Source organism: Silurus aristotelis (assembly GCF_946808225.1).
Source record: "Silurus aristotelis genome assembly, chromosome: 3".
Lineage (NCBI taxonomy): Eukaryota > Metazoa > Chordata > Actinopteri > Siluriformes > Siluridae > Silurus > Silurus aristotelis.
In genome coordinates, this window is record NC_139576.1 from 21,422,838 (window position 1) to 21,446,427 (window position 23,590).

General features: G+C 38.1%; 2 protein-coding genes across 7 annotated transcripts in view; one reads left to right on the forward strand and one right to left on the reverse strand.

The window, feature by feature from the left end:
* The first annotated feature begins 255 nt into the window (after positions 1-255).
* On the forward strand, positions 256-11,269 carry galnt3 (UDP-N-acetyl-alpha-D-galactosamine:polypeptide N-acetylgalactosaminyltransferase 3 (GalNAc-T3)). 4 transcript variants are annotated; one of them, XM_083538015.1, is made up of 12 exons: positions 256-556; positions 675-752; positions 2,431-3,034; positions 3,629-3,801; positions 5,174-5,323; positions 5,694-5,928; positions 6,056-6,173; positions 7,028-7,228; positions 8,668-8,799; positions 9,334-9,435; positions 9,651-9,803; positions 10,219-11,269. In XM_083538015.1, exons 3-12 carry the CDS (start codon positions 2,481-2,483, stop codon positions 10,330-10,332), a joined length of 1,932 nt encoding a protein of 643 aa, XP_083394141.1. In that variant the 5' UTR covers positions 256-556; positions 675-752; positions 2,431-2,480; the 3' UTR covers positions 10,333-11,269. The 4 variants fall into 4 exon arrangements, with proteins under 4 accessions (XP_083394141.1, XP_083394139.1, XP_083394140.1 ...); XM_083538013.1 differs by lacking the exons at positions 256-556; positions 675-752 and adding an exon at positions 1,324-1,746; XM_083538014.1 differs by lacking the exons at positions 256-556; positions 675-752 and adding an exon at positions 1,324-1,742.
* A 5,980-nt stretch (positions 11,270-17,249) lies between these two features.
* csrnp3 (cysteine-serine-rich nuclear protein 3) overlaps positions 17,250-23,590 on the reverse strand; it is a 31,162-nt gene continuing 24,821 nt past the window's right edge. For all 3 annotated transcript variants that reach the window (XM_083538018.1, XM_083538020.1, XM_083538019.1), the window contains 3 exons: positions 21,323-21,582; positions 20,909-21,205; positions 17,250-20,438 (listed from right to left, as the gene is read on the reverse strand). In XM_083538018.1, coding sequence (XP_083394144.1) covers positions 19,284-20,438; positions 20,909-21,205; positions 21,323-21,582 — 1,712 coding nt within the window. In that variant the 3' untranslated portion in view covers positions 17,250-19,283. The remainder of the gene's footprint in view (positions 20,439-20,908; positions 21,206-21,322; positions 21,583-23,590) is intronic.

Sequence of the window (23,590 nt, forward strand, 5' to 3'; positions counted from 1 at the left end):
CAGAGGAAATGAATTGGGCTATAGGAAGCTCAGTGAACTTCCAGTCCGCCTGCCTTTTCACTGTCAGGGAGACTGAGCCCTTTTGTTTTCTTTCTCAAGACATCCTCTCTTCTCTGTCCTATTGAAGGGTTTGCTCTTCGATGTGGAAAAAAAGAACACCCTTTGTTGCATTTAAGAATGGCCTATGTGGGGATTTCAGAGTTTAGTAATGAGTAATGTTGGTTCTGGTGGTATTCCAGTAAATAAAATCCTCAATAAATATCACACCAAAGCAGATGTGCTTCCAAATGCAGAATCGTGGTGATCTTGCTCTTTTAGTTGTGCACAGATGAAACAGCTTCACTTTGCTTGCTCAGTGAGGTGCCAATAAGGAAGAACAGAGGGGGAAGTCTCGTGGAGCTGAAGCTGGTGCTCCTTTTTGGCATGTCCGTGTATTCACAGCTCCAAGACACACCGCTCTTTCTGTCTCGTATGATGGCCATCATGTCTCCTGCTCGATTTCCTTTCCACGCGCGCGGACACAACACCGATTAAACAACTTTCTTTGTGTGCCATGGTAAGGATTTTGACTTCAGAATTAAAATGTAGGTGTGCAAGGATATAGAACTTTTTTTTTGTTTGCTGTCCCTGTCAAAACGTCGGGGGTTCACACTGATCTTCATAATCTCTACAAGAATCCGGATGAGGGTCCGCGAGACCGCCGGCGATCAGACTCGTGCAGTTAAGACACAACCCGGACTTTCTCACGTGCGGTAAGTTTACAGTGTGGATCAGCGTTGATTTTGCCACATGGTATTCTGGTGGAAAAAAAATAAAACACCGAAGTGCTTCCGGTTGGATCGTAACTTTCTTAAGTGTAATAAAGATTCTGTGCTGTAAGTCTTTTCATGCGCGATGATGCGGTGCGCGCGCGTTCCTGTGCTCGCTGTATCCTGGCAACCGTTTAAGCGGCCGCTTAATTTCTCCAGAAACCTCACCGTACAAACTTCCTCATTCACAATACGATATTACTACACAATTTATTAATGACCAATACAACAGTTCGTTGACTCTAATATCCGGTTTTTACTTAATATCAGACACTGTACTTTAAAAGTTGTATTTCATGCATCACCAATCCTCTCCTCCCAAATGTATAAATGAATGAAGGAATGAATAAGTAAATGATGAATAATTCTTAAAGAAAAGCCCCACCCTGGGCTTGTCCGTGTCCCCGGGGTGGGTACCTGTGACAGATCACGCTTTGTACCTGTACCTGTTATGTAGGCTTGGCGTGGAGCGGTTGCATAGGAGGCCTTTGCGCATGCGTGCTCGCGCCTCGCCTCCGCGCTTCTTACCTGACAAGCACACCTGGATTCCACACACGGAAGTGGAGTGTCGTGATTCATGAATCAGACGCGCGGTGTGTCGTTACGTGGCGGTTTCCTCCGCGGTCTGTTTGGAATAAAACCTGACCTCTTTTTTGTGTGTGTGTGTGAGTGAGTGTGAAGATTCCGGATGAAACCTCCGTGAGAAAGACGCTGATCAAACACAGAGCCATACAAACCAGACATGCACACGTAGAGTTTTTTTTGTTTTGGTTAGACACTATTGACGAACATATGCTGAGATGATTTTAGTTGGATTGTGACTTTATTAGAAATTTCCCATGTTGGAATTCTGCTTGGAAGGAAACCTCCTACCTGTCCTGATGAGACTTGGATCATAGGTTTATACTGGCAAGATTATGGCATTATAGCAGTGTGGGTAAGACTGATTTTCAATAGAAGCCATCACACTGTGTGTATATATATATATATATATATATATATATATATATATATATATATATATATTTTGTGTGTGTGTGTGTGTGTGTGTGTGTGTGTGTGTGTGTGTGTGTGTGTGTGTGTGTGTGTGTGTGTGAGAGAGAGAGACTTTTTATATAGGCAGCACTTTGACATAGTAATATGTTGGTCTTCTTCACTTCAAGAAATTCTACTCCAGGTTTTCAGTGTTTTTGTAAAGCATTACAGAATGAAACATATAGTGACTGCTGGGCTCCAAACTGCTTAAACCTAATGTGGGGAAAAATGCTATAGGTAAATTCTATAACATTATATATTTTATAGTTATTATGTTTCAGTTTTTTAGGAACAGAACCTCAGCAGTAATTTCCTGGAGCATGTATAAAAAGACTTTGAAATCATGTTTCTCTCATTGAGAACAATTTCCCAGTCATCTTAAAAGATCTAAAATGTCAATGAAAATGTTTATTTTGGATACCTTACATGATGAAACTGAGTAAACCTCAATATTTTCCTTTTCCAATCCTTCACTCGTGAGTTTCAAACCGGGCTGAACTGTTTTCGAACCATAACTAAATATTAGCCTTAACATAGCAGATACACGTTAATGTTTTTTCACTGGCACTTTTTTCTTCTTTTACAGGTTTAGAAGTCAGTGATGTTACTCGCAACGTGTGTCAGGTGAATCATTATATGCAACACTCTAGAAGTACACACACACACACCACTATTCATTTCCACCACAGAAGAATGACTTTGATCCGCAGACTGCTACGCAGGCGTTTGCATCCATGGAAGGTTGCCATTGTGGCGCTAGTGTTCGTCACATTTTTGTTTCTGATGCAAAGAGAGGTGGTCAGTCAGAGCCCGCAGGAGGAGCTCTGGCTAAAAGGGATTGTAGAGAAACGGGACACCATGCTGGGCATGGTAATGGGGGCCATGAATAACTTTAGAGACTCCATGCCAAAGATGCAGATCCGAGCCCCAGTGAGGCAGCAGGAAAGCAGGAGCAGCCAGCCCTGTCTGCCTGGTTACTACACAGCTGCAGAGCTGAGGCCTGTCCTGGAAAGGCCGCCACAGAATCCCAGTGCCCCGGGCGCCTCAGGGAAACCCTTCCATACGGAGAACCTTGGGCCAGCTGAGCAGAAGGAGAAGGAGAGAGGCGAGGAGAAACACTGCTTTAACCTGTACGCTAGTGATCGTATCTCCCTCAGCCGAGACCTCGGTCCTGATACAAGGCCACCAGAGTACGTAGGCACTTTTATTATCTTTTATTGTGTAACAACATTCTAATATTGCGCAAGAATTTTGGCTAATTTATAAATATAGTGCCATCTACTGATTGTTAAATAATATATATGTTTGTCTTTAAGCACAAATTAGCTCATTTCAAGAAACAAAACAGACAAAAAAAAGACACACCATTAAGCCGAAATAACATGCATATTTCAATTTCTACATCTAAATCGGCTAAAACCCGAAGACTCTATTTATATTTGGCTGCTGCCCCGAAAAACCACAGACTTTTTCCTGAGACATTGCTTTAGCATGCCTTGTTGAGGCGGCTGATTGAAAAGAAAAGAGGAAAGAAGGAAGATGTTGAGCTATGTCTGGCCAATTACACAAGTCTGTTCTTGTTCTTATTAGTTTGACTAGGCAATTTAGGCTGTACCAAGCCCTATTTTATTGTTTCTTTCTGTTGTAAAAGGTTTCTTCTAGTGAGCCACAGATATTTCTTGGATGTATTCAACTTATGGTTATACACCCTCTCTTTATGGCACTGAGGGAATGGCCTGCATCATTCCAACTATTTCTCTATTTTTCTTTCTTTTTCCTATTAGATGCATAGAGCAGACATTTAGGCGCTGCCCACACTTGCCGACCACGAGCGTGATCATTGTGTTCCATAACGAGGCGTGGAGCACATTGCTGCGGACTGTCTACAGTGTGCTCCACACCTCTCCTGTCCTTCTTCTCAAAGAGATCATCCTTGTTGATGACGCCAGCGCAGACGGTAACGACTTCTCAGCTTTTAATATTGCAGGACCACCCATCTGCTAAACTGAAATAAAGTCAGACAGGTGGCCCACTTTATTGCTCTCTAGCCAAACTGCTAGGGCAGTACAGGAGTTGATTTTTGTACCAGTGCTAACAAGGCAACAGCTTTGCTTCCTGTGATGTCTTGTAACATCTATTGGATGTGTTTGGGGGAGGCAGTTACAATGGAGTTGTTTAACAATCTAAAAACAAAATTAGGCCTTGGTTTTAAACTTCTGCCTCGATTAAATCAGGGCAAGCAGTTTTCCACTCAGGAGAGGTTTTACTCTACCTTTTACCTCATGCAATTTTCTCTTCTTTTTTTTTTTTGCCCGTCAATCCATGTCAATCATGCTCCATCATTTCTCTTTCCTGACAGATTTAGTTAATTCTGTCTGCAGTGCTCTCTCCGTAATACCCTGCCCCTGTATAATGCCTACTATTGCAGGCAATCTGTAGGTGTGCAGGCCAGTCTCTGTGGTTTCAGTGGATACTCTCCTTCCATCTTACAAATATACAAATCACTGTTAATGATATTAGATTGTTTTGTTAACAATAAATCGCACTGTGCTTGCGAAATCCAACAACTTTCTGTAGATTGCCTTAAAATGGTAGGCTGTAACACTTTTTATGGGAGCCATGACAGTGTAGTTTATAAATATTTAATTGAAATAAGGGTTGGAGGGGTTCAGACTGACTCCTGAATGTTCCTCTATAAACCCTAAACAGAGATTATTTTTGATAATGAGGTTATTCTACTACTAAGTGAAGTGCTATTTCCACAGTATTGACTAAAGAAAACGGATGTTTTTGCACTGAATTCCTTATCAGTAAAGTAACTCGATTCTGCTAGCAGCCATGCATGTCATTTTCTCTAAATTATCTTTAGCTTCATTTTCTACACACTTTTTTGTTCAATCTCTCTGAGACAGGTTAATTTTTATCATCATATTTTTGTCCTAGGACCCTACAGGCCTAGGGTAATTGAGGCCATTCTGGCATAGGCTTCTATTTTTGTTCGTCTCTGACACATATACCCCTTCATAGTATGTAGTTTTCCTACGAACATGAGTAATTTAGCTTTGATTGTTTTCTCCATGTATTAATCACTCAGAGCTTCATCAATCTTTTTTGTTTTTTTTTTCTGATGTTTTGCACTTTTTCACCTCATTTTGTAATATTATTTTTATTATTTATAATCTTGTAATATTTTCAGCACAATATTCATGTCCACATGCAATAACTTTGACTCTGTTTCCCAAAAAAAGAATGAAAATTGTGTTTGAATGAACAAGTGCATTGACTGTTCTCACCAGTGAACAAATGTGTTTTGGTTTTCTTCTGTACAGAGCGGCTGAAGGAAGAGCTGGATGAGTATCTAAAACAACTGCACATTGTTCGTGTGGTGCGACAGCTTCAGAGGAAAGGACTCATCACTGCGCGACTGCTGGGAGCCTCAGTAGCCACTGGAGACACCCTCACATTCTTGGATGCACACTGTATGTAAAAAATACTTAGTCATTATGAGTTTGGGTTTTTTGCACTTATACAAACCCCCACTGTACATTGCAGCTTAGTCATTGTTTTTCTAGCAAAACAAGCATGATGGTAGTAATGATAGCCCTCACTCAAAAGTGTATGCTTCTGTGTCATGATGGTTAAGCTCATAAAAATTTTTGTTATTCTGTGTGGTTACACACACTATTTACCCAGAGACTTTCCAATGCACCAGTTCCTTACAAGCGGCTTGACACTGTTAGTCTTGGCATGTTAGTTTGGTCCATACCCACACATGAAGCTTAAACAATTAGTTTCCAACTTCTACCACAGTGGTTAAGGACTATTTTGTTAAATGTTCTTCTTGTGCAGGTGAATGTTTTAATGGCTGGCTCGAGCCTCTGCTAGCCCGGATAGCAGAGAACTACACTGCAGTGGTGAGTCCGGACATCACCACTATCGACCTGAACACTTTTGAGTTCATGAAGCCTTCTCCATATGGGCAGAACCACAATCGGGGAAACTTTGACTGGGCCCTGTCCTTCGGCTGGGAGACTTTGCCTGATCACGAAAAAAAACGGCGCAAAGATGAGACCTACCCCATAAAGTAAGAAACGGCACCTGGAAAGATTCTTTGTAAAGAACTGCCCTTCAGGTGGATCTTAGCTTAGATCTACTTAAAAATCTACTGATGTAAATGGATGTATTATTGATTTATTTTTTGTACTGTATAGAACACCAGCATTTGCCGGAGGACTTTTTTCCATCTCTAAAGATTATTTCTATCATATTGGGAGCTATGATGAGGAGATGGAGATCTGGGGAGGAGAGAATATTGAAATGTCGTTCAGGGTAAGCAATAAATTCACCTCGGATGTAAAGGCATGTGTGTATGTATGTGTTCATGGTGCACCATGATGGACTGGGACCCCATTCCTGCCTTACACCCAGTGTTCTTAGCAAAAGTTCTGGATCTACTAACAAAAAAAAATATATGAATTTTGTATCATCTGCAAAAAGAAAAATTAAGACATGGCCATAGTGAGTCATTGCCCTTTTGTCCTCATTAAGTAATGACTCAAAGGATAACAATTTAATGGTCTGGCCAAAGTTACCAGCTTGAAGCAGAATCTCCAGCCACATTAAAAAAAAAAAACAAAAAAAAACAAGACCTTAAGCTAGCCCAAAAAATTCAGTGAATGGAAAAGGGAGCCACATGTTTTTACCTTGGTGAAAAAGCATTTCTGAATTGCAGAAAGCTTATCTGCTATGTGTTTATCCTTGCCTGACCATCAGCCTCTGCATATTCCTTCAAAAATGACACTCCCTTTTGTTTACCATTCCAACTGTTTATTTATCTGATCTTTGGCAGCAGCAGAGCATTTTTAAATTAGCCAAAAAGGCACATGTGGACTTGGTGTTTCCACCCACAACCTTGTTCCAAACCTATCTCAATTTGGCATTAAAAACCGTGACCCTGGAAATCCTGGTTCTAGAGCCTTTTTTTTTTTCTTCTTCTTCTTTCAAATTTAAGAGAAATTCATTCAAAATATTGTTAATGTACAAAATAATTTTGTATTTCTTATTTACAAATATTCATTAGTAGTTTAAAATCTTCACACAACTAAAATCCTTTACACCTAGTTGCACAGAAATCCACAGCAGTAGTATTTGTATATGTTTCCTTCTTGTTTTCATACCTGCAGGTGTGGCAGTGTGGAGGTCAGTTGGAGATCATCCCCTGTTCTATTGTGGGCCACGTTTTCCGCACCAAAAGCCCTCATACCTTTCCCAAGGGCACGCAAGTTATCGCTCGTAATCAAGTGAGGCTGGCTGAGGTCTGGATGGACGACTACAAGGAGATCTTCTACCGCAGGAACCAGCAGGCGGCACAGATGTCTAAAGAGGTAAAGTAAGGTTTTTAGGGATTAAGTTTCTAGCTGTGTGGCACAGTGGTCCAGAGTTAACTTTTACTTCGAGAAGCAGCCTCTCATTCTTTTCTTTTGCACCAAGTTGCACATGATGGAGGGACAACTTACTTTTAGTCCTTTGCTCTGTGTTCTGTTTTTCCTGTGGAACCAGGGTCCTGGAGAATTTGCATTTCACTGTGTACTGCATCAGCTATATATGATTGAAATGACAATAAAAGCATCTTGACTTGAATTTTGCTTTGTAACAGTGGGATACTATTGTTGGTAGCTTTAACATTCCACAGACATAAGCTGTATTCATGGGCAGTCGAGCATTAATATGCTTCATTATACAGTATAAGTTTCATGTATCGAAATTACATAGCCTCTCTGGTTGAGACAGTCAAGAACTGGTTTGTGTAACCTGACACCTAAATCATGCCGGCCAAGTGAAGCATGTGTGGATTTAATATTTTCCAGACATAGATTAGGATAAATATGAGATTCAACATGACTTTCAAAGAAGCACCATGAACATAATTAAATAAAATAAAATCTAGGTTTAATCATGTGCCGAAAAGATGGTCAGAACTGATCGGCGCTGGATAAAGTGAACAAAGGAGGAACAAAGAAAGTCATTTTTAGACTTCCATGCTCTTGCTAGCCTTTATTTTTCCAAGGGTCAATTTCTCATGTTCACACTACACCAAGTTTTGAATGGAAAGACTAACGTCTGTCTGTGCTAGTCTTAATGGAGATCTTACACTTAAAGATCTATGCCTAGACTGCCAATAAACAGATGTAGGGTCTCCTGTAATATATATATATATATATATATATATATATATATATATATATATATATATATATATATATATATATATATATATATATATATATGATTACACTTAACACCATTCTGTTGTGGTAACACAGCAAGACTTCTTTGGAATGATCAATGTTCTCAACATATCCAAGAAATTTCCACTGAGAGTTTACTCAATTTTTAAGTAGTCATGGCTTAGATGGGCACAGCATGAAGACAATACTAGATATACTGTGGAGATTCATCATTTCCTATGCCTAGATGTTTGTCCTGTCATATTATAATGATTTGTGGCCACATATTTTATCTGGGGGAAAAAAATGCTTGGTCATTTTGCAGTGTTGAGTTGATTTTAAAGGTGTCCTGCCAGACTCTCAACATGAATCCAAGACTTGCTCCTCTTTCATGGCCCAAACCACAAAAAAAAAAAAAAATCACCAGACTTTCAACATGTAGCCAAGATCTGCTGATAGTCTAAACCAGAGGGGAAAGGACTGCCAAAAACGGTTCCTACACAGCCTGGGGGCAACAGAATGGATGGATGGATGAAAACCCCTCACTTAACGTTTATTAATGGCAGATTAATGGCAGTCTGGGTCTGTTTCCACAGAGGTCCTTTGGAGATGTCTCCAAACGCTTGGAGCTCCGTGAGAGACTAGAGTGTAAGAGCTTTTCCTGGTATTTAAAGAACGTGTACCCAGAGGTCTTCATGCCTGATCTCAACCCACTGCAGTTTGGTGCGGTAAGTGAGTGTGTGTGTGTGTGTGTGTGTGTGTGTGTGTGTGTGTGTGTGTGTGTGTGTGTGTGCTTATGTACACAGTGGTGGGTCTCTTTTCACTCATTATTTCCATTTATTACATACTTCTGCCCATACGTGCGCTCTCTCTCTCGCGCTCTCTCTCTCGCACTCTCTCTCGCTCTCTCTCTCTTCCTGTCTCTCTCTCTTTCTGTCTCTTACTTTTATCTTTATCACCCTCTCATTTGGTTCTTTCAATTCTTTCTTCTTTCTTTTTCTCTCTCTCTGTCTTACTCCTTGTTCCAATACTCCAGACCACAGAATGTTGTGTCTGGCCACTGTGGTTTCCCGCAATGTTTCTCTCCCTGCAGAGGGTCTTTGAGAAAGCTGAGTTCCATGTTTTAACAGCTTGGATCTTTCTGTCCTGATGGCCCTCTCTTTCTTCCATTTTTTTTTTTTTAAATTTAATCCAACTCTTGCCTCTATCTACCCGATCTCAGTGTGTTTTAGTTTCTGACTGTCTGCTCACTCTCACTGCAGATAAAAAATATAGGGAAAGACATGTGTCTGGATGCAGGCGAGAACAATGAGGGAGGCAAGGCACTCATTATGTACCCATGCCATGGCCTGGGAGGCAACCAGGTATCACCATTAAAATATTACCATTTATCTTTTCTCTAAATATGTTTTTTCTTTTTGATTTTTAAAGATAATTTACTATAGTTAATATATTAACAAATGCTTAAAGGAATTTAATCGGAATGAGTTCATCCTTATTTTACAATATCCATATTATATTAAAAAGCTTTTGTATTAAATAGTGTTGCTTTTCTTTTTCTCTCAAAACATTAATATAGTACTTTGAATTTTCAACGCACCATGAAATACGACATAACATTCAGAAGGAGCTTTGCCTACATGCCACAGACGGACTGGTGAAACTTCAGGATTGTCAGTATAAAGGCCACAACACCTTGACTGGACATGAACAGAAATGGGAGCTGCAGGAGGTAATGAATCTTTAAAAGCTGCCACATTATTTTTACACTATTTACTAATCCGTCTCCCCTGTGGCTAGTCATACTGTTTGATCTGTGCTTAAGCAGCAGCCTAATGAGTTCTGAATGGCCTAAACAACTGCAGCATTGTAGCGTTCACTGTACAGCATCGTTATAATTTAATAACGTGTCAGAGCATGGTTGTCTGAGGTAGAAGTGTTATGAATGACAGAGATGAATATCTGAACTTACGAATGAACTCAAATTACACATGAACCGATCAGTGTTCTTTTGCATCTTTACTTTGTATTTTAGAAATAGAGAAGTTTTTTTTTTTACTTGTATTTCCCGCTATAAATTTTGTAGTATTTGCTTTTATTGGATAGCAGTGATATGTTGCCAATCGCTTCTCTCTTTGGTTCTGTAGAATCAGCTGTTTTATAACCGCGGGAGGAAGCTGTGCCTGAGCGCTCGCTTTGAAAACCCCTCTATGGTCCCCTGCAACCCAGCGGACAGATTCCAGCTTTGGACTTTCACCTGAGAGGACAAGCCAATTATAATACCCACTATTGTTGCTGAAGTTCTAAACAAGAGAATTTTAATTTATTTTTATATGTGAAAATTACTGCTGCTGGAAAGATTTGAATATCATAATTAGTATGCATATACATGCACAAAACGGGAAAAAAAAGCAACAAGGCACCTTTTAGGAAGTATTCCAGAGTTGTAAAGAACCACTTGAAGACTTGAACTATTATTATTTTCCTCGAAAAATTTTTCTCTCAAATATAAGGGCTGTTACCACTGTCTCAATGTAAGAATCTAAGAAAAACAGAGGCCTTAGAAATGTTGGTCTTACCTGCACATTGTTTATGCACCAAAGAATATTTGTAAGCACAGTTTCACCAAGTGCAATTCCCCCATATGCACCATAAATTGTCTAATTCCTAAATAGTCCTATATAAGATCCTGAATTAAATAGGATGTTCTAGGTTAGTGCCATGCACTGACTCTTTCCTTTACCTCAGTAACAGGATTTCTTCAGACCCAGACCTGATTGGAAAAAGAGCTACCATTAAAACGTGGTCTGTATTTATTGAAGGAGTCTGCCAATGGTTTGAAATTGTTGACAAAATCTCTTACAAACTATCAAATCCATGGGTAGTGAACAAAACTAATGTTATTGTGTGTGATCTTTAATTTCTTTTCAGTGTATATATAAACTACTACTTCTGACTTTGATCCCTTGAATCAGTAGCAGCTGTTGTGATTTTTTCCCCCATTCCTTCATTACTTCAGTGTTTAAATTTTGAAGGCTTTTGTTCACAAATGAACCTTGTTTTTATAATAATACGTTGTAAGGGAATATTGTGTACAAGGAGATGGTAGTTAAAAGTACTATAACCTAACGAAAGAAAGTTTGAATGAACAAGGGCAAATTGTGCTTTTAAAATAAACATTTCAAAAGCTTTTTATGATCTGGGACATGCTGGCTGGTTTTGTCTGTGTTTGGTTGGATTAATTTTTTATTTGTTTAAACATGGAAATATTAACAAATCAACATTCAAATGAGACAAATATTTGTAATGCATGGTATATTAGCTATTCTCACGTTTTCCTGGAAATGTATGAATGAATCAGTATATCTTGAGCAAGGAGCATAATCTACATGCACGTGAATTTGTAAGTGAGTCAGTGGAGTATATGAACAAAACTTTAACTTGAAACCATTTTATGTTTTATGCATTTATATTCTCAACCCAGCCATTAGGGTTGCACAAGCCAGTGCACTCTTAGTGCCGGTCCCAAGCCCGGATTAATGGGGAGGGTTGCGTTAGGAAGGACATCCAGCGTAAAAAACATGTGCCAAATCAAATATGCAGATCACGAGCCAGAATTTCATAGCGGATCGGTCGTGGTCCGGGTTACCAACGACTGCCACAGGTATTGGTATAAAGAGAAGTGTAGGAGAGTGGAGATTCGGGTTGGTACTTTATACTATGTTGGTACTATGACTGGTAAAGGAAGAGAGTTAGCTGATATGATTGAGAGGAGGAAGGTAGATATGTTGTGGACAGGGAGTAAGGCCAGGAACATTGGAGCTGGTTTAAACTGTTCTATCATGGTGTGGATGGAAAGAGAAATGGTGTAGGGGTGATCCTAAAGGAAGAGTACAGTAAGAGTGTAGTAGAGGTGAAGAGAGTTTCTGATAGGGTGATAAACATGAACCTGGAAGTTGAAGGGGTGATTAGTGATAGAAGGGTATATGCGAGAGTGAAAGGGAAAGTTTATAGGACTGTGGCGAGGGAAAGACATGTTGGTAGTTGGTGTGAAAGAGGCAGATGTAGAGGACAGGGGGTCATGGAGACGGATGATCCGCTGTGGCGACCCCTAACGGCTGAAAGAAGAAGAAGAAGGTATTTATATTCTTGAACAGAGATACATTTTCAGGATATGTTTTACAATCTGCTGATTTGGTTCAGGTCCCTCGATCTAAGGCTTTTGAGTAATCAGTTTAATTATTACTTAAGCAAAGATACTTCTGTTCCTGAAAATATTTTTTCCTAAATTTCTTACCTTTAGAAGTTCTAAGTAAGCGTTTTCTCTGTAATGTAGTGTATAGTCCATAAAAAAGAAAATGATTTAAAAAGTATTTCATATTGTTTAAATATATTATTCAGTATCTGTTATCTTTTTAAACTCAAACTGGCATGCACAGCTGAGCAAGAGAGAAGAAAAAACAAAACATTTTTCTCTCTCTCTAATATATATATATATATATATATATATATATATATATATATATATATATATATATATATATATATATATATATATATCACACAGTACAGACCAAAAGTTTGGAATTATATACATAACAAAAAAGTGTGAAACAACTGAAAAATGTCATACTGTAGGTTCTTCAAAGTAGCCACCTTTTGCTTTGATTACTGCTTTGCACAGCTCAACCCTAAACCATCTCGATTGGGTTCAGGTCCGGTGACTGTGGAGGCCAGGTCATCTGGCGCAGCATCCCATCACTCTCCTTCTTGTTTAAATAGCCCTTGATGCCTTCAGTGTGACTCTACAATTTTCATAGTCATGAAAATAAAGAAAACTCTTTGAATGAAAAGGTGTGTCCAAACTTTTGGTCTGTACTGTATATATATATATATATATATATATATATATATATATATATATATATATATATATATATATATATATATATATATATATATATATATATATATATATATATATATATATATATATATATATATATATATATATATATATATATATATATATATATATATACAGTGAGGAAAATAAGTATTTGAACACCTGTCTATCAGCTAGAATTCTGACCCTCAAAGACCTGTTAGTCTGCCTTTAAAATGTCGACCTCCACTACATTTATTATCCTAAATTAGATGCACCTGTTTGAGGTCGTTAGCTGCATAAAGACACCTGTCCACCCCATACAATCAGTAAGAATCCAACTACTAACATGGCCAAGACCAAAAAACTGTCCAAAGACACTAGAGACAAAATTGTACACCTCCACAAGGCTGGAAAGGGCTACGGGGAAATTGCCAAGCAGCTTGGTGAAAAAATGTCCACTGTTGGAGCAATCATTAGAAAATGGAAGAAGCTAAACATGACTGTCAATCTTCCTTTGGACTGGGGCTCAATGCAAGATCTCACCTCGTGGGGTCTCAATAATCCTAAGGAAGGTGAGAAATCAGCCCAGAACTACACGGGAGGAGCTGGTCAATGACCTGAAAAGAGCTGGGACCACCGTTTCCAAGGTTACTGTTGGTAATACACTAAGACGTCATGGTTTGAAATCATGCATGGCACGGAAGGTTCCCCTGCTTAAACCAGCACATGTCCAGGCACGTCTTAAGTTTGCCAATGACCATTTGGATGATCCAGAGGAGTCATGGGAGAAAGTCATGTGGTCAGATGAGACCAAAATAGAACTTTTGGGTCATAATTCCACTAAACGTGTTTGGAGGAAGAAGAATGATGAGTACCATCCCAAGAACACCATCCCTACTGTGAAGCATTTGGGTGGTAGCATCGTGCTTTGGGGGTGTTTTTCTGCACATGGGACAGGGCGACTGCACTGTATTAAGGAGAGGATGACCGGGGCCATGTATTGCGGGATTTTGGGGAACAACCGCCTTCCCTCAGTTAGAGCATTGAAGATGGGTCGAGGCTGGGTCTTCCAACATGACAATGACCCGAAGCACACAGCCAGGATAACCAAGGAGTGGCTCTGTAAGAAGCAGATCAAGGTTCTGGCGTGGCCTAGCCAGTCTCCAGACCTAAACCCAATAGAGAATCTTTGGAGGGAGCTCAAACTCTGTGTTTTTCAGCGACAGGCCAGAAACCTGACTGATCTAGAGAAGATCTGTGTGGAGGAGTGGGCCAAAATCCCTCCTGCAGTGTGTGCAAACCTGGTGAAAAACTACAGGAAACATTTGACCTCTGTAATTGCAAACAAAGGATACTGTAGCAAATATTAACATTGACTTTCTCAGGTGTTCAAATACTTATTTGCAGCTGTATCATACAAATAAATGGTTAAAAAATCATACATTGTGATTTCTGGATTTTTTTTTTTTAGATTATGTCTCTCACAGTGGACATGCACCTACGATGACAATTTCAGACCCCTCCATGATTTCTTAGTGGGAGAACTTGCAAAATAGCAGGGTGTTCAAATACTTATTTTCCTCACTGTATATATATATATATATATATATATATATATATATGTATATGTGGTTTTTCTAATTGGGTTTGTCGACCACATAATACACTTTGAACCATTTTAAAATCATATTCAACAAATTGTATATAATATTATTTCAATTCACTACAGGCATCTGTCACTGTATTTCTCTAGTTATCTTACCTGCTAAATGCATAACTATTACTAAATATATCCGCATTAAATAAGGATCATTTTTTATATTTGACATAGACCATAAAGAGATAATGATACTTCTAACTATTGCTTGTTCTGCTCAGCCCTTTGATGGGTGGAAGGCCCACATTGCAGGCTTTATTTATGAGCAGCAGAGGGCGTAGTCCGAATTCCTATTGAAATTTCAGTTGATGGCAAGTCTAGCAGTGGTGCAAGACATCCAATCTATTTGCGAGTTTGGATCTGCTGCCAAATAAAAACAAATTTGCATAATGGCATGATGAGACTGTTAAAAAATGTAAGACAGCTTTCTGAATCCTCTTAGTGATTTCCAGGCTGAGACGAAAGCCAATACTGCAAGTACAGGAACATTTACTACATCAAATATGAAACGCTGCGCTGGTTTATAAAGCAATCCATCATTTTGTATAGATTATTTCATTTTTAGGAATGTGGAAAAATATAACCAACTTTGTGAAGAAGAAAAGAGGCACTAAAATCAGTGATTTAAAAAATATTTTCTAGCTTATAACTACCTAATAGTTATTTTATTCAGGTATACAATTAATAAGAGTAATCTGTTCATTTCTGTGTCAGACTTTTCTATTCCATTCCTTACTGCAGTACTAGCATCGATCACATATAACTTTGCTGATGGGCCAATCTAGGCTGCATAGGTAGATATAAAGTCAAGCCCACTTTAGAAAATGCTTCTATTTTTAATTCTTTTGTAATTTTATCCAACCATTTTCATTACAGCTGATACTACTGTACAACAACCTGAGTAAAAATAATTTCAAATATTTACATGAATTTTAGAGTTTCCTATTATTTGCTTTGTCCCCTTTCTGATTTAATGATAGTGTGTGCTTGAGCTAGCATAAATTCACACATTTTTTGCAAAACCTTCAGATCTATTTCAGAAAAAATGGCTTGAATGGTCATTTAAACTCATTTTGCAAAAATCAGGTTTTCAGAGTGACTTTTGAACCTCACTGCAGATGTGGAAATAGTGAATCTATCCAAAAGAAAATAGTATGTTGCCTATGTTAAACTATAAACCACAATCAATAAAAACATGCAACACATTAACTAGCATGGAACTTTTAGTGGAAAGGTAGCTGAGGAAATAGTGAGGAGGAAATAGAAGGGGAGGAAGAGAAGAACTGCCACCTCCATGAATCACACACTTCAATATACACCAAAGAAAGAAGGCCAGTGTGTATCTATAAAGAAGGAACACAGAAAGATAAGTCTGGTGGAAGAACCTGTATTGTGTTTAGTACAGTTTAGTATGGTTTATTTTGTGTGTGTGTGTATATATATATATATATATATATATATATATATATATATATATATATATATATATATATAGTATTAGTTTACCGTTATATCCTGACTAAGATTCGGACTGGCCAATGTACCTCTGTGAGCAGGTATCGTTAGCCAAGCACAAGGTTCTAAGCGACTCCAGCACCATAATGAATGATTAATTGAAAAATTGAATGCTTAGAATAATCTAATAAAAGTAAAGAAGTACAACCAAAAAGGTGATCAGTTTAAATTAGAGATATTCAAGTTGAATCTTTATTATAAATTGGATTTATGTAACAAAGTGCAATCCATTTAAATAATATTTTACAGCCGCGCATGACGGACTAACACGCAGCATACCTTCATGGATTCCGTCGTTGGACCATTGTGTGGGCACCCTACAATATATAAAAAACTATTATATATATATATATATATATATATATATATATAATATATATATATATATACACATATACACACACACACACATTTTTCAGTATTATTCAGTCCTTAAGGATAATAAATTTCAGGAAATAAATAGCTGTAAATGTAAAAAAAGATGCCACTAGTGGTTTTTTTCCCTTTTAGCATTGAACACATTGCAGCATATTTAACAATAAAGGGAGAAGGAGGTGGGTGTATAGAGTTGAGTGTTTCTTTTTTGCATATTCGTGGAGTCAAACATTTAAAAAACTGAGACTAGCCACTTCCATTCAGTGTTCATTGTAAAAAAATTTAAATCCTTAACATAATTATGAATGAATGATAAAGCTTCTTAGCTTGTACAATCATTTGGCAGCTTGATTCTTAATATAGAAACAATTAGCTATTGTTGCTATGGATTACTGTATTTAAATTCCAATTTCAACCCCTCTTCACAGTCTTGGTGAATACGCTCTAAAATAAAATGCTGCAAAGTCATTCAGAAGTAGCAGTGCACATTAATGATTTCAGCTGCTCTTTCAGCTGCTCTATAACATATATATATTATTTCTTGTAGTAGTATCAAACAATGATCCTTTTGGTTGATGCTATAATATATATTATACACTATTCATTCATTTATTAATTCAATCATTTTCTCCTGCTTATCCGTAATTCAGGTCGCTGGTATTATACACTATATTCTGTGTATTATTCTATACTTAAATTAAATATAACATTTCAAACAGCGTCAAGGAACACGAAGGACACCATTAGCAAAGAAATGTTTTATTCAGCACATACCATTTCAGGAAATCACAATAAATACACATTTCAATAGATCATTCAGAATAAATACTGCAAACAGAGTGTGGTGGCGATGCCGGATATGCTGCTTCCCGTTATAGCACAACCAAGACATCGCTTCGTATGATGGACTCCAACAGAGAATGAGGTCAAATACAAGCTCTGTCCATTTAGATAACAAAAAAAGAAATTTAAAATACTAAAAACACAAACTGTGGAAACAATGGGACATGAAGGTCAAAGGCAAACCCAAAACGATCAAGACTTAGTCTGTCTCCTGATAAGATATCCCATTTTACTTTCAAGAAGAAATTAATAAAAAAAAATCCAAAAATAGAAAGGCATTTACTTTGGGTTTAGTCACACCAAAGGCAGACCTTTCAAACTATGTTTCCTTTATATCTAAAACAAAACAAAAAAAAAACCACACTTCAGCAAATGAACAATTTCGCATGAAATTTTGTTCCAGAAATGAGTGTATGGCATATACATCTGTTAAAAGGCTGGCTGTATTGAGCTCTGTAGTTCTTCTAAACACTGGCAAAACCACTGCAGGAATATGATTGTCCTCTTTCTGCTTCTTGAAAAACAACTATCTGCTTTAAAAAATAGCTTAAATTTCATCGAAACACTATTGAGGAATTCGTAACACTATTGTAATTGTGCGTGAAATACGATTTCTTTTCAAGATCAGTCAGCAGATTAGATGAAAGAGATGTCTGGCAATGAAGGGCTGACCTCCAGAAAGTTGTGATCCTGTTACACTATTGCACTCGACTGACAAATCAGTCTTAAAAAAAACATTTGTTCATATATTTTGAATGAATAATTTGTCTGCTTTACAATTCAATTCATTTGAAGTCAACTAAGAGAAGTCAATTCAATTTGCCAAATTTGTAATGCCTCTTTAGCAATATGATTTTTAAATACAGTACTCAGTAACTAGTGCTGTATAGTAATAAATATGCTGAAATACAAACCAATGAGAACTCAGACCTGTTTTATCACTAGATTTCTGATTCTCCACATTATGATCTATTTAGCTTAATAAACTTTCTACAATTTCAATGTATTTTTTTACTTTTTTTTCTTCCTTCATCGATTATTATTTCATTTGAACACATAATTTCATTTTAAAAGAACAAATTAATTTGATGCTTTTCAAAGTGCATTTGATCAGATGTCCCTGTAAAATCCCAAAGATATTAGTTGGAAACGCTAAAAATGAAGTACTCTTTTATTCGTCTCTCCACCGGCATGGCGGAATGAGGATTAAATAACGGTCCAGTAAAAGATAGTTCACCCTATCAGTGCTCTGCTAAAGACTATATGCCGTTTGCATGGCATCAGCCTCTGGAAAAGTGCATTGTCTTCAAGAAGTGTATTATATTCACAACTTAAGTCATCTGATTTGGTATTGCAAAAACAGCAAACATTTCAAGATCAGGCTTCATGCTTTTACAAATGCTTTAAAAGCATGATTATACATATGTAACAACGAGAACTTAACCGTTTTTTTGTTTTTTTTTAACAATACATCAATGCAATCAATACAAAAACCATATATTGGCAACAAAAGCTACAAAAGAACATGCGCTTTTATCAAAATGATTAAGTATACACATTTTTTTCTTTAATATATTAATGAACGGCAACGATTATTTATTTTTTTTTATGCACCACTGACACATAGACATAGAAAAGTTCTATCCACAATATTGGCTCAAAACTAGAGCTTTGACTTTTGAAATACCAGATAACATTGCACAGGCCTAAAGCTTACAGTTTATATGATCTCAGTTTGCACTTAGATTAATGGATTTTTTTTTTTTTCAGGCTCATTGAAAAATACATGACTATGAATATCATACACGTTGACATCTTCAAACTAAACTATGTCGAGTGTCGAAACAAAGACCATTAATTGACTCTGTGTGGTATTTGAATCAAACACTTAGCTTACCATTTGTGTTTTCTCCTCATGGATCTAATATGTGTATCTAAACAGGGGTGGGCTCAGGGAAAGACTCCAGTATCGGTCCTTTGGTGGTGTCTGCTAAAGAGGGAACCTCAGAAAGGGTGCGAGATACCTCCTTCGTCTGCTCTACAACAAAACAGTTCCCGTTAGTCGTGTATCCCTCATCTGTGTTATTGTTCAGATAGTTCTGGTACTCCATCTGACTCAGCTCTCCTGATTGGCTGTGGTAGGTCCCTTTCGACTGCATGCTTTTGTCCTGTTCTGGTTCACAGCAGCCAATCGTGGCTGAAGATCCATTAGTGAGAGTGAAATGATGATTGGTGTATTGTTCCTCAGGTGGCTGTGTATAGTCAGTGTAATGCTCAGTGGTCATGTTAAAGGCTCCTGGTGCCATCACTCCATTAGTGTTGCTCAACCTTTCTTGATATGAGGCTGAATCTCCTCCATAGCTCTCGCTGGCCTGGTTAGCAGCTGCTAAAAGAGACGCTGAGCTGGCATTCTCCATCTGATAATATTCGGTCGAGGAGTTGATAAAATAATTGTTGCCGTTGGTTTGGTTCTCCTGTGTGACAGTGTTCTCCGAGTAGCACATCACAGAGGATGGAGAAACCACCTCACTGTGTGATAAAGGAGCAATGGTCAGGCCGTCCTCAAACTCCTCTGCCTTGTCTTCTTCGTCATCGACATCATCGTCCTCCTCCTCCGAGTCACTGTTCGCCAGGCTCTGTGTACTCGAGTCTGACAGGCTACACAAACTGCTGCTCTCCTCTTCATCATCCTCATTTTCATCCTCATCTTCATCCTCATCTTCCTCATCATCCTCCTCTTCATCCTCTTCCTCTTCCAAAACCTCATCCATATCATCCACAGCTTGCAGGTGCATGATGGCATTTTGCTGGACAGGATCAGGGACCGTATATTCTAAAGCATGTTGGCCTGATGTCAAAGGGCTACAGTGGCCATTGGTGTCACTGTGGTAACCGTTGCCATTGGGGGCGAGGACAGAGGTGGGACCAGGAGCTGAGCTCTGCTGCTGCTCCCTACTCTTCTCAAGCTCCAGTTTCATGATGGTGTGCAGGAAATGTGTGCGCACACGGATGGGATTAAACTCAATCCGGCCGGCCGCATTACTGCAGCCCTCTTTAGTGCAGCCGCATGGGAATGACATGCGGTCCACCTGCATGAAAACAACACAACCGACACTTAAGCTTTGAACAGAACTAAACATGAAACCTCATTAAATTGGCTGAAGTATAAGCATGAGACATCTTAACATAAATTAACTCAATGTATCAACTTAATCTCATGCTTATCATCAATTTTATGCTTAAAGGCTTAATTTGATATGATTATATCTCAAACAAAGAGAATCTTGTGCAAATCAGTTTTAACTTGTCAGTCTGCCATTTAGTTTTGTGTTTGACTTGTCTTTGTGTGTAAAGTGACAATAATAATAATAAAAATAAAAACAATAAAAATAAAGAACTGTGTGCACACTTTTATTAACAATAATATATATATCTTTTATAATTATCATTTATATCTAAATATTTATATAAAAAAAAAAATTTATATTGTAAAGTGTGTGTGTGTGTGTGTGAGAGACAGACATCTTTGCTGACTAATCGAATGCTAGGTCATATTTACCTGGCACTTGATGCCTGCCAGGCTGCAGGTGCAAGTCTCTGGGTCGCAGAAGAGTCTGCAGTCACAGCCGCAGTCCTCGCGTGACACTCGGATGGCCCTCAGCTCATGCTTCTCCTCCACGTCAATCTTTTTTACGCCAGATGAGCGTAGCAAGGCCCGGCGCTTCTTAGTGGTCAGCGGCTGAAGAAAGAAGTATTCATCTACCTCTGTGTTGTCCAGGTCCAGGTCGTCATCTGAGATATCATCCACTGTGAGAGCATTGGCCTCTTCCGACTCGACAGAATTGTTTTTAGTCAGCTAGGAACAGAAAAGCAGTTCACAGAGTTAAGTTACTGCCTATACCTATTGTAGCTCACTGGCCCCCTCTAACCGTCATTCAGCAGAACATTTTTACTAATGGAATCTGTTCCGTACCCTGAGTTTGATAGAGTTGAGTTTTTCCTCCTTCAGGTGGTCTCTCAGCATGTCTCTGTGTATGCGTTCTTGTTCCTTGGCAAACTCGCCGAGTGTGTACTGCCGTACAGAGCTGTGTCGACTCGACATGCCCAAGGTGCTGCCTCCCTGACTAGGCACGCTGGTAAAGCCTTGCCGCCGGCTGAAATAATACACCGTCACCTTTTCGAAATGCACTCTCTGAGTTCTCATCCGCTTCTCTCGCTTTAGGATGGAAGAGGCTGGAGGAGGAAGAACAAATCAAGTCACAGTCATTAAAAAAAGAAAAGATTTTAAGCCAGAAATGTCTTTCGAAACAGGACGGCATGAAATTTTGAATGTTTTTTAGAATATGCCACAGAAATGGTGGTGATATTTTGGAAAAACAGGATTGTTCTGGGCTTCATTTCTTTCCTAATAGTTTTCCCTGTGAATGATGTATACTATAATGTTTATGCTCAAAAAATGTTACTGCATATTGTTAATAACATCCTTTAGACTCCAAAAAACACAAACAGTCCATGACCCATGTTTATTCACCACATCTAATACAAACAACAAGCAATGACGTGTAAAATTACTATATATTTTAACTTTTTGAACCGTACAGGAGCCTGACATGGGCTATATAAAACAAACCATGTAAATTATAACAGGCATCTTGACCTGGGAATCAACACAGCTTGTTTAAGTGCAGCCCTGTGGTGAACTCCGCAGTCCTTTAAGAACGTGCATGTGGCCTGTGCTTCCCCACAGAGTTGCACTGTAAAAAAAGGTGAAGGAATTACCATTATTAGGCTACAATTAGGCTACAAACAGCATTAAAGTCTCTCATATTGGCTTTAATGTCCATGGAGTTCCCTACAGCCTCTCCTTGAGTCCCCTTCATGTCAGACACACACAGGACAAATAAAAACCATCTGTTCCTGCAGCGCCACCACCCACAATCATGAGCACAATATAATTCCTTACAGACATGAGCACGCTACACTCGGACTTTCTAATGGCGTGGGAAAACAGACACTTCAGCATTAGCGTATTGCAAAAGCACACTATAGACACAATTTGTGTATATAATAATTGATATTTCCACAAATATATAAACTATTGCTGCAACTAATCAATCAGATCAACAATAATCGATAATGAAATTTGTCACCAACGAATGCTGTTATCGATTAGTTGGGCTGCTCAAGTTACAGGTTAGCGTGACTGAAAGATAGACCAGCCGCTTGTAAAATGCCGAAGAGCACAGGGTCAACGGGCAGCCGGAAAAAAGAAGCAAATAAAAGCAGCAGTAAACTATTACTATTACCGTCACTGTGTTGAGTATTTTTAAGTCGCAGTTGAAAACTCATTTATTCAGACAAGCTTTTAACATGTAGCCCTGATTCAACTGCTATTTTATGTAAATTGTATTTTTATTTTAGTATTTTTATTATTTTTTATTTTTTACTTTTAATTAATTTTTTTTAATTTGTTTTTTATTGTCTATTTTTTGCTTTACTGGAAAGCGCCTTGTGCTTCTTTTCGTGGTTGTAATGCACTTTATAAATAAAATTTGATTGATATAAAAATTTTTAGTCACTGTTTTGGTTTTCAGCGGATGCTTATGCATTTGTACACCATGTATATTTTCCCCCTTTCTTTTTAAGCCTGTTAGCTTGCTGCGTTTCTCCGTTCCATTCTCTTTTTATAGCATTTGTCAGTAACAGGCTTAACAGTAACAGTAACTTATCGGTTTTTAAAACGTGATTTACTGCGGCTTTACTGCGCTCAAATGCTCGTTTTTCAATGTTTGTATAAAAAAGTGAATGAATGATATTCTAGATGTTTATATCTTCACAACTGAACAAAATGTCTGTGTATTTTGTAAACAAGAATTGTCAAAACAATGTATCATATTTTATATGGATTTTGTGACCATGGTTTTTAATTTGCCATCTGCAATTATCATTAAAAACAATACAAATGTTGATTTACACAAATTGAATCACCTTGCATACACAAATGCTCATTTAAAATGTATTCATTTATTTATTTTTATTTACAGAAAAATACCCAGCATGAGTGAATTTGTTAATGCCCTCCTCAACAAGCAGCTACTTTACACAAAGAAGCTTTAAAATATCCACATTAAAAGATAGTTAATCTTAATATCTGGCTTTTGCATTTTTTTGTACACTTTTATACATAAATACCCTGAATTAGGGTCCCCTGGTGGTCTAGTGGTTAAGATGCAGTGCTCCC

What these genes read in the sequence shown, in the direction of transcription:
- galnt3 (XM_083538015.1), top strand. Translation starts at nt 2,481, where the DNA reads ATGCAACACTCTAGAAGTACACACACACACACCACTATTCATTTCCAC. An exon ending in CCTGATACAAGGCCACCAGA is followed by an intron (nt 3,035 to 3,628) that starts GTACGTAGGCAC and finishes TTTTCCTATTAG; the next exon opens with ATGCATAGAGCAGACATTTA. An exon ending in TGATGACGCCAGCGCAGACG is followed by an intron (nt 3,802 to 5,173) that starts GTAACGACTTCT and finishes TCTTCTGTACAG; the next exon opens with AGCGGCTGAAGGAAGAGCTG.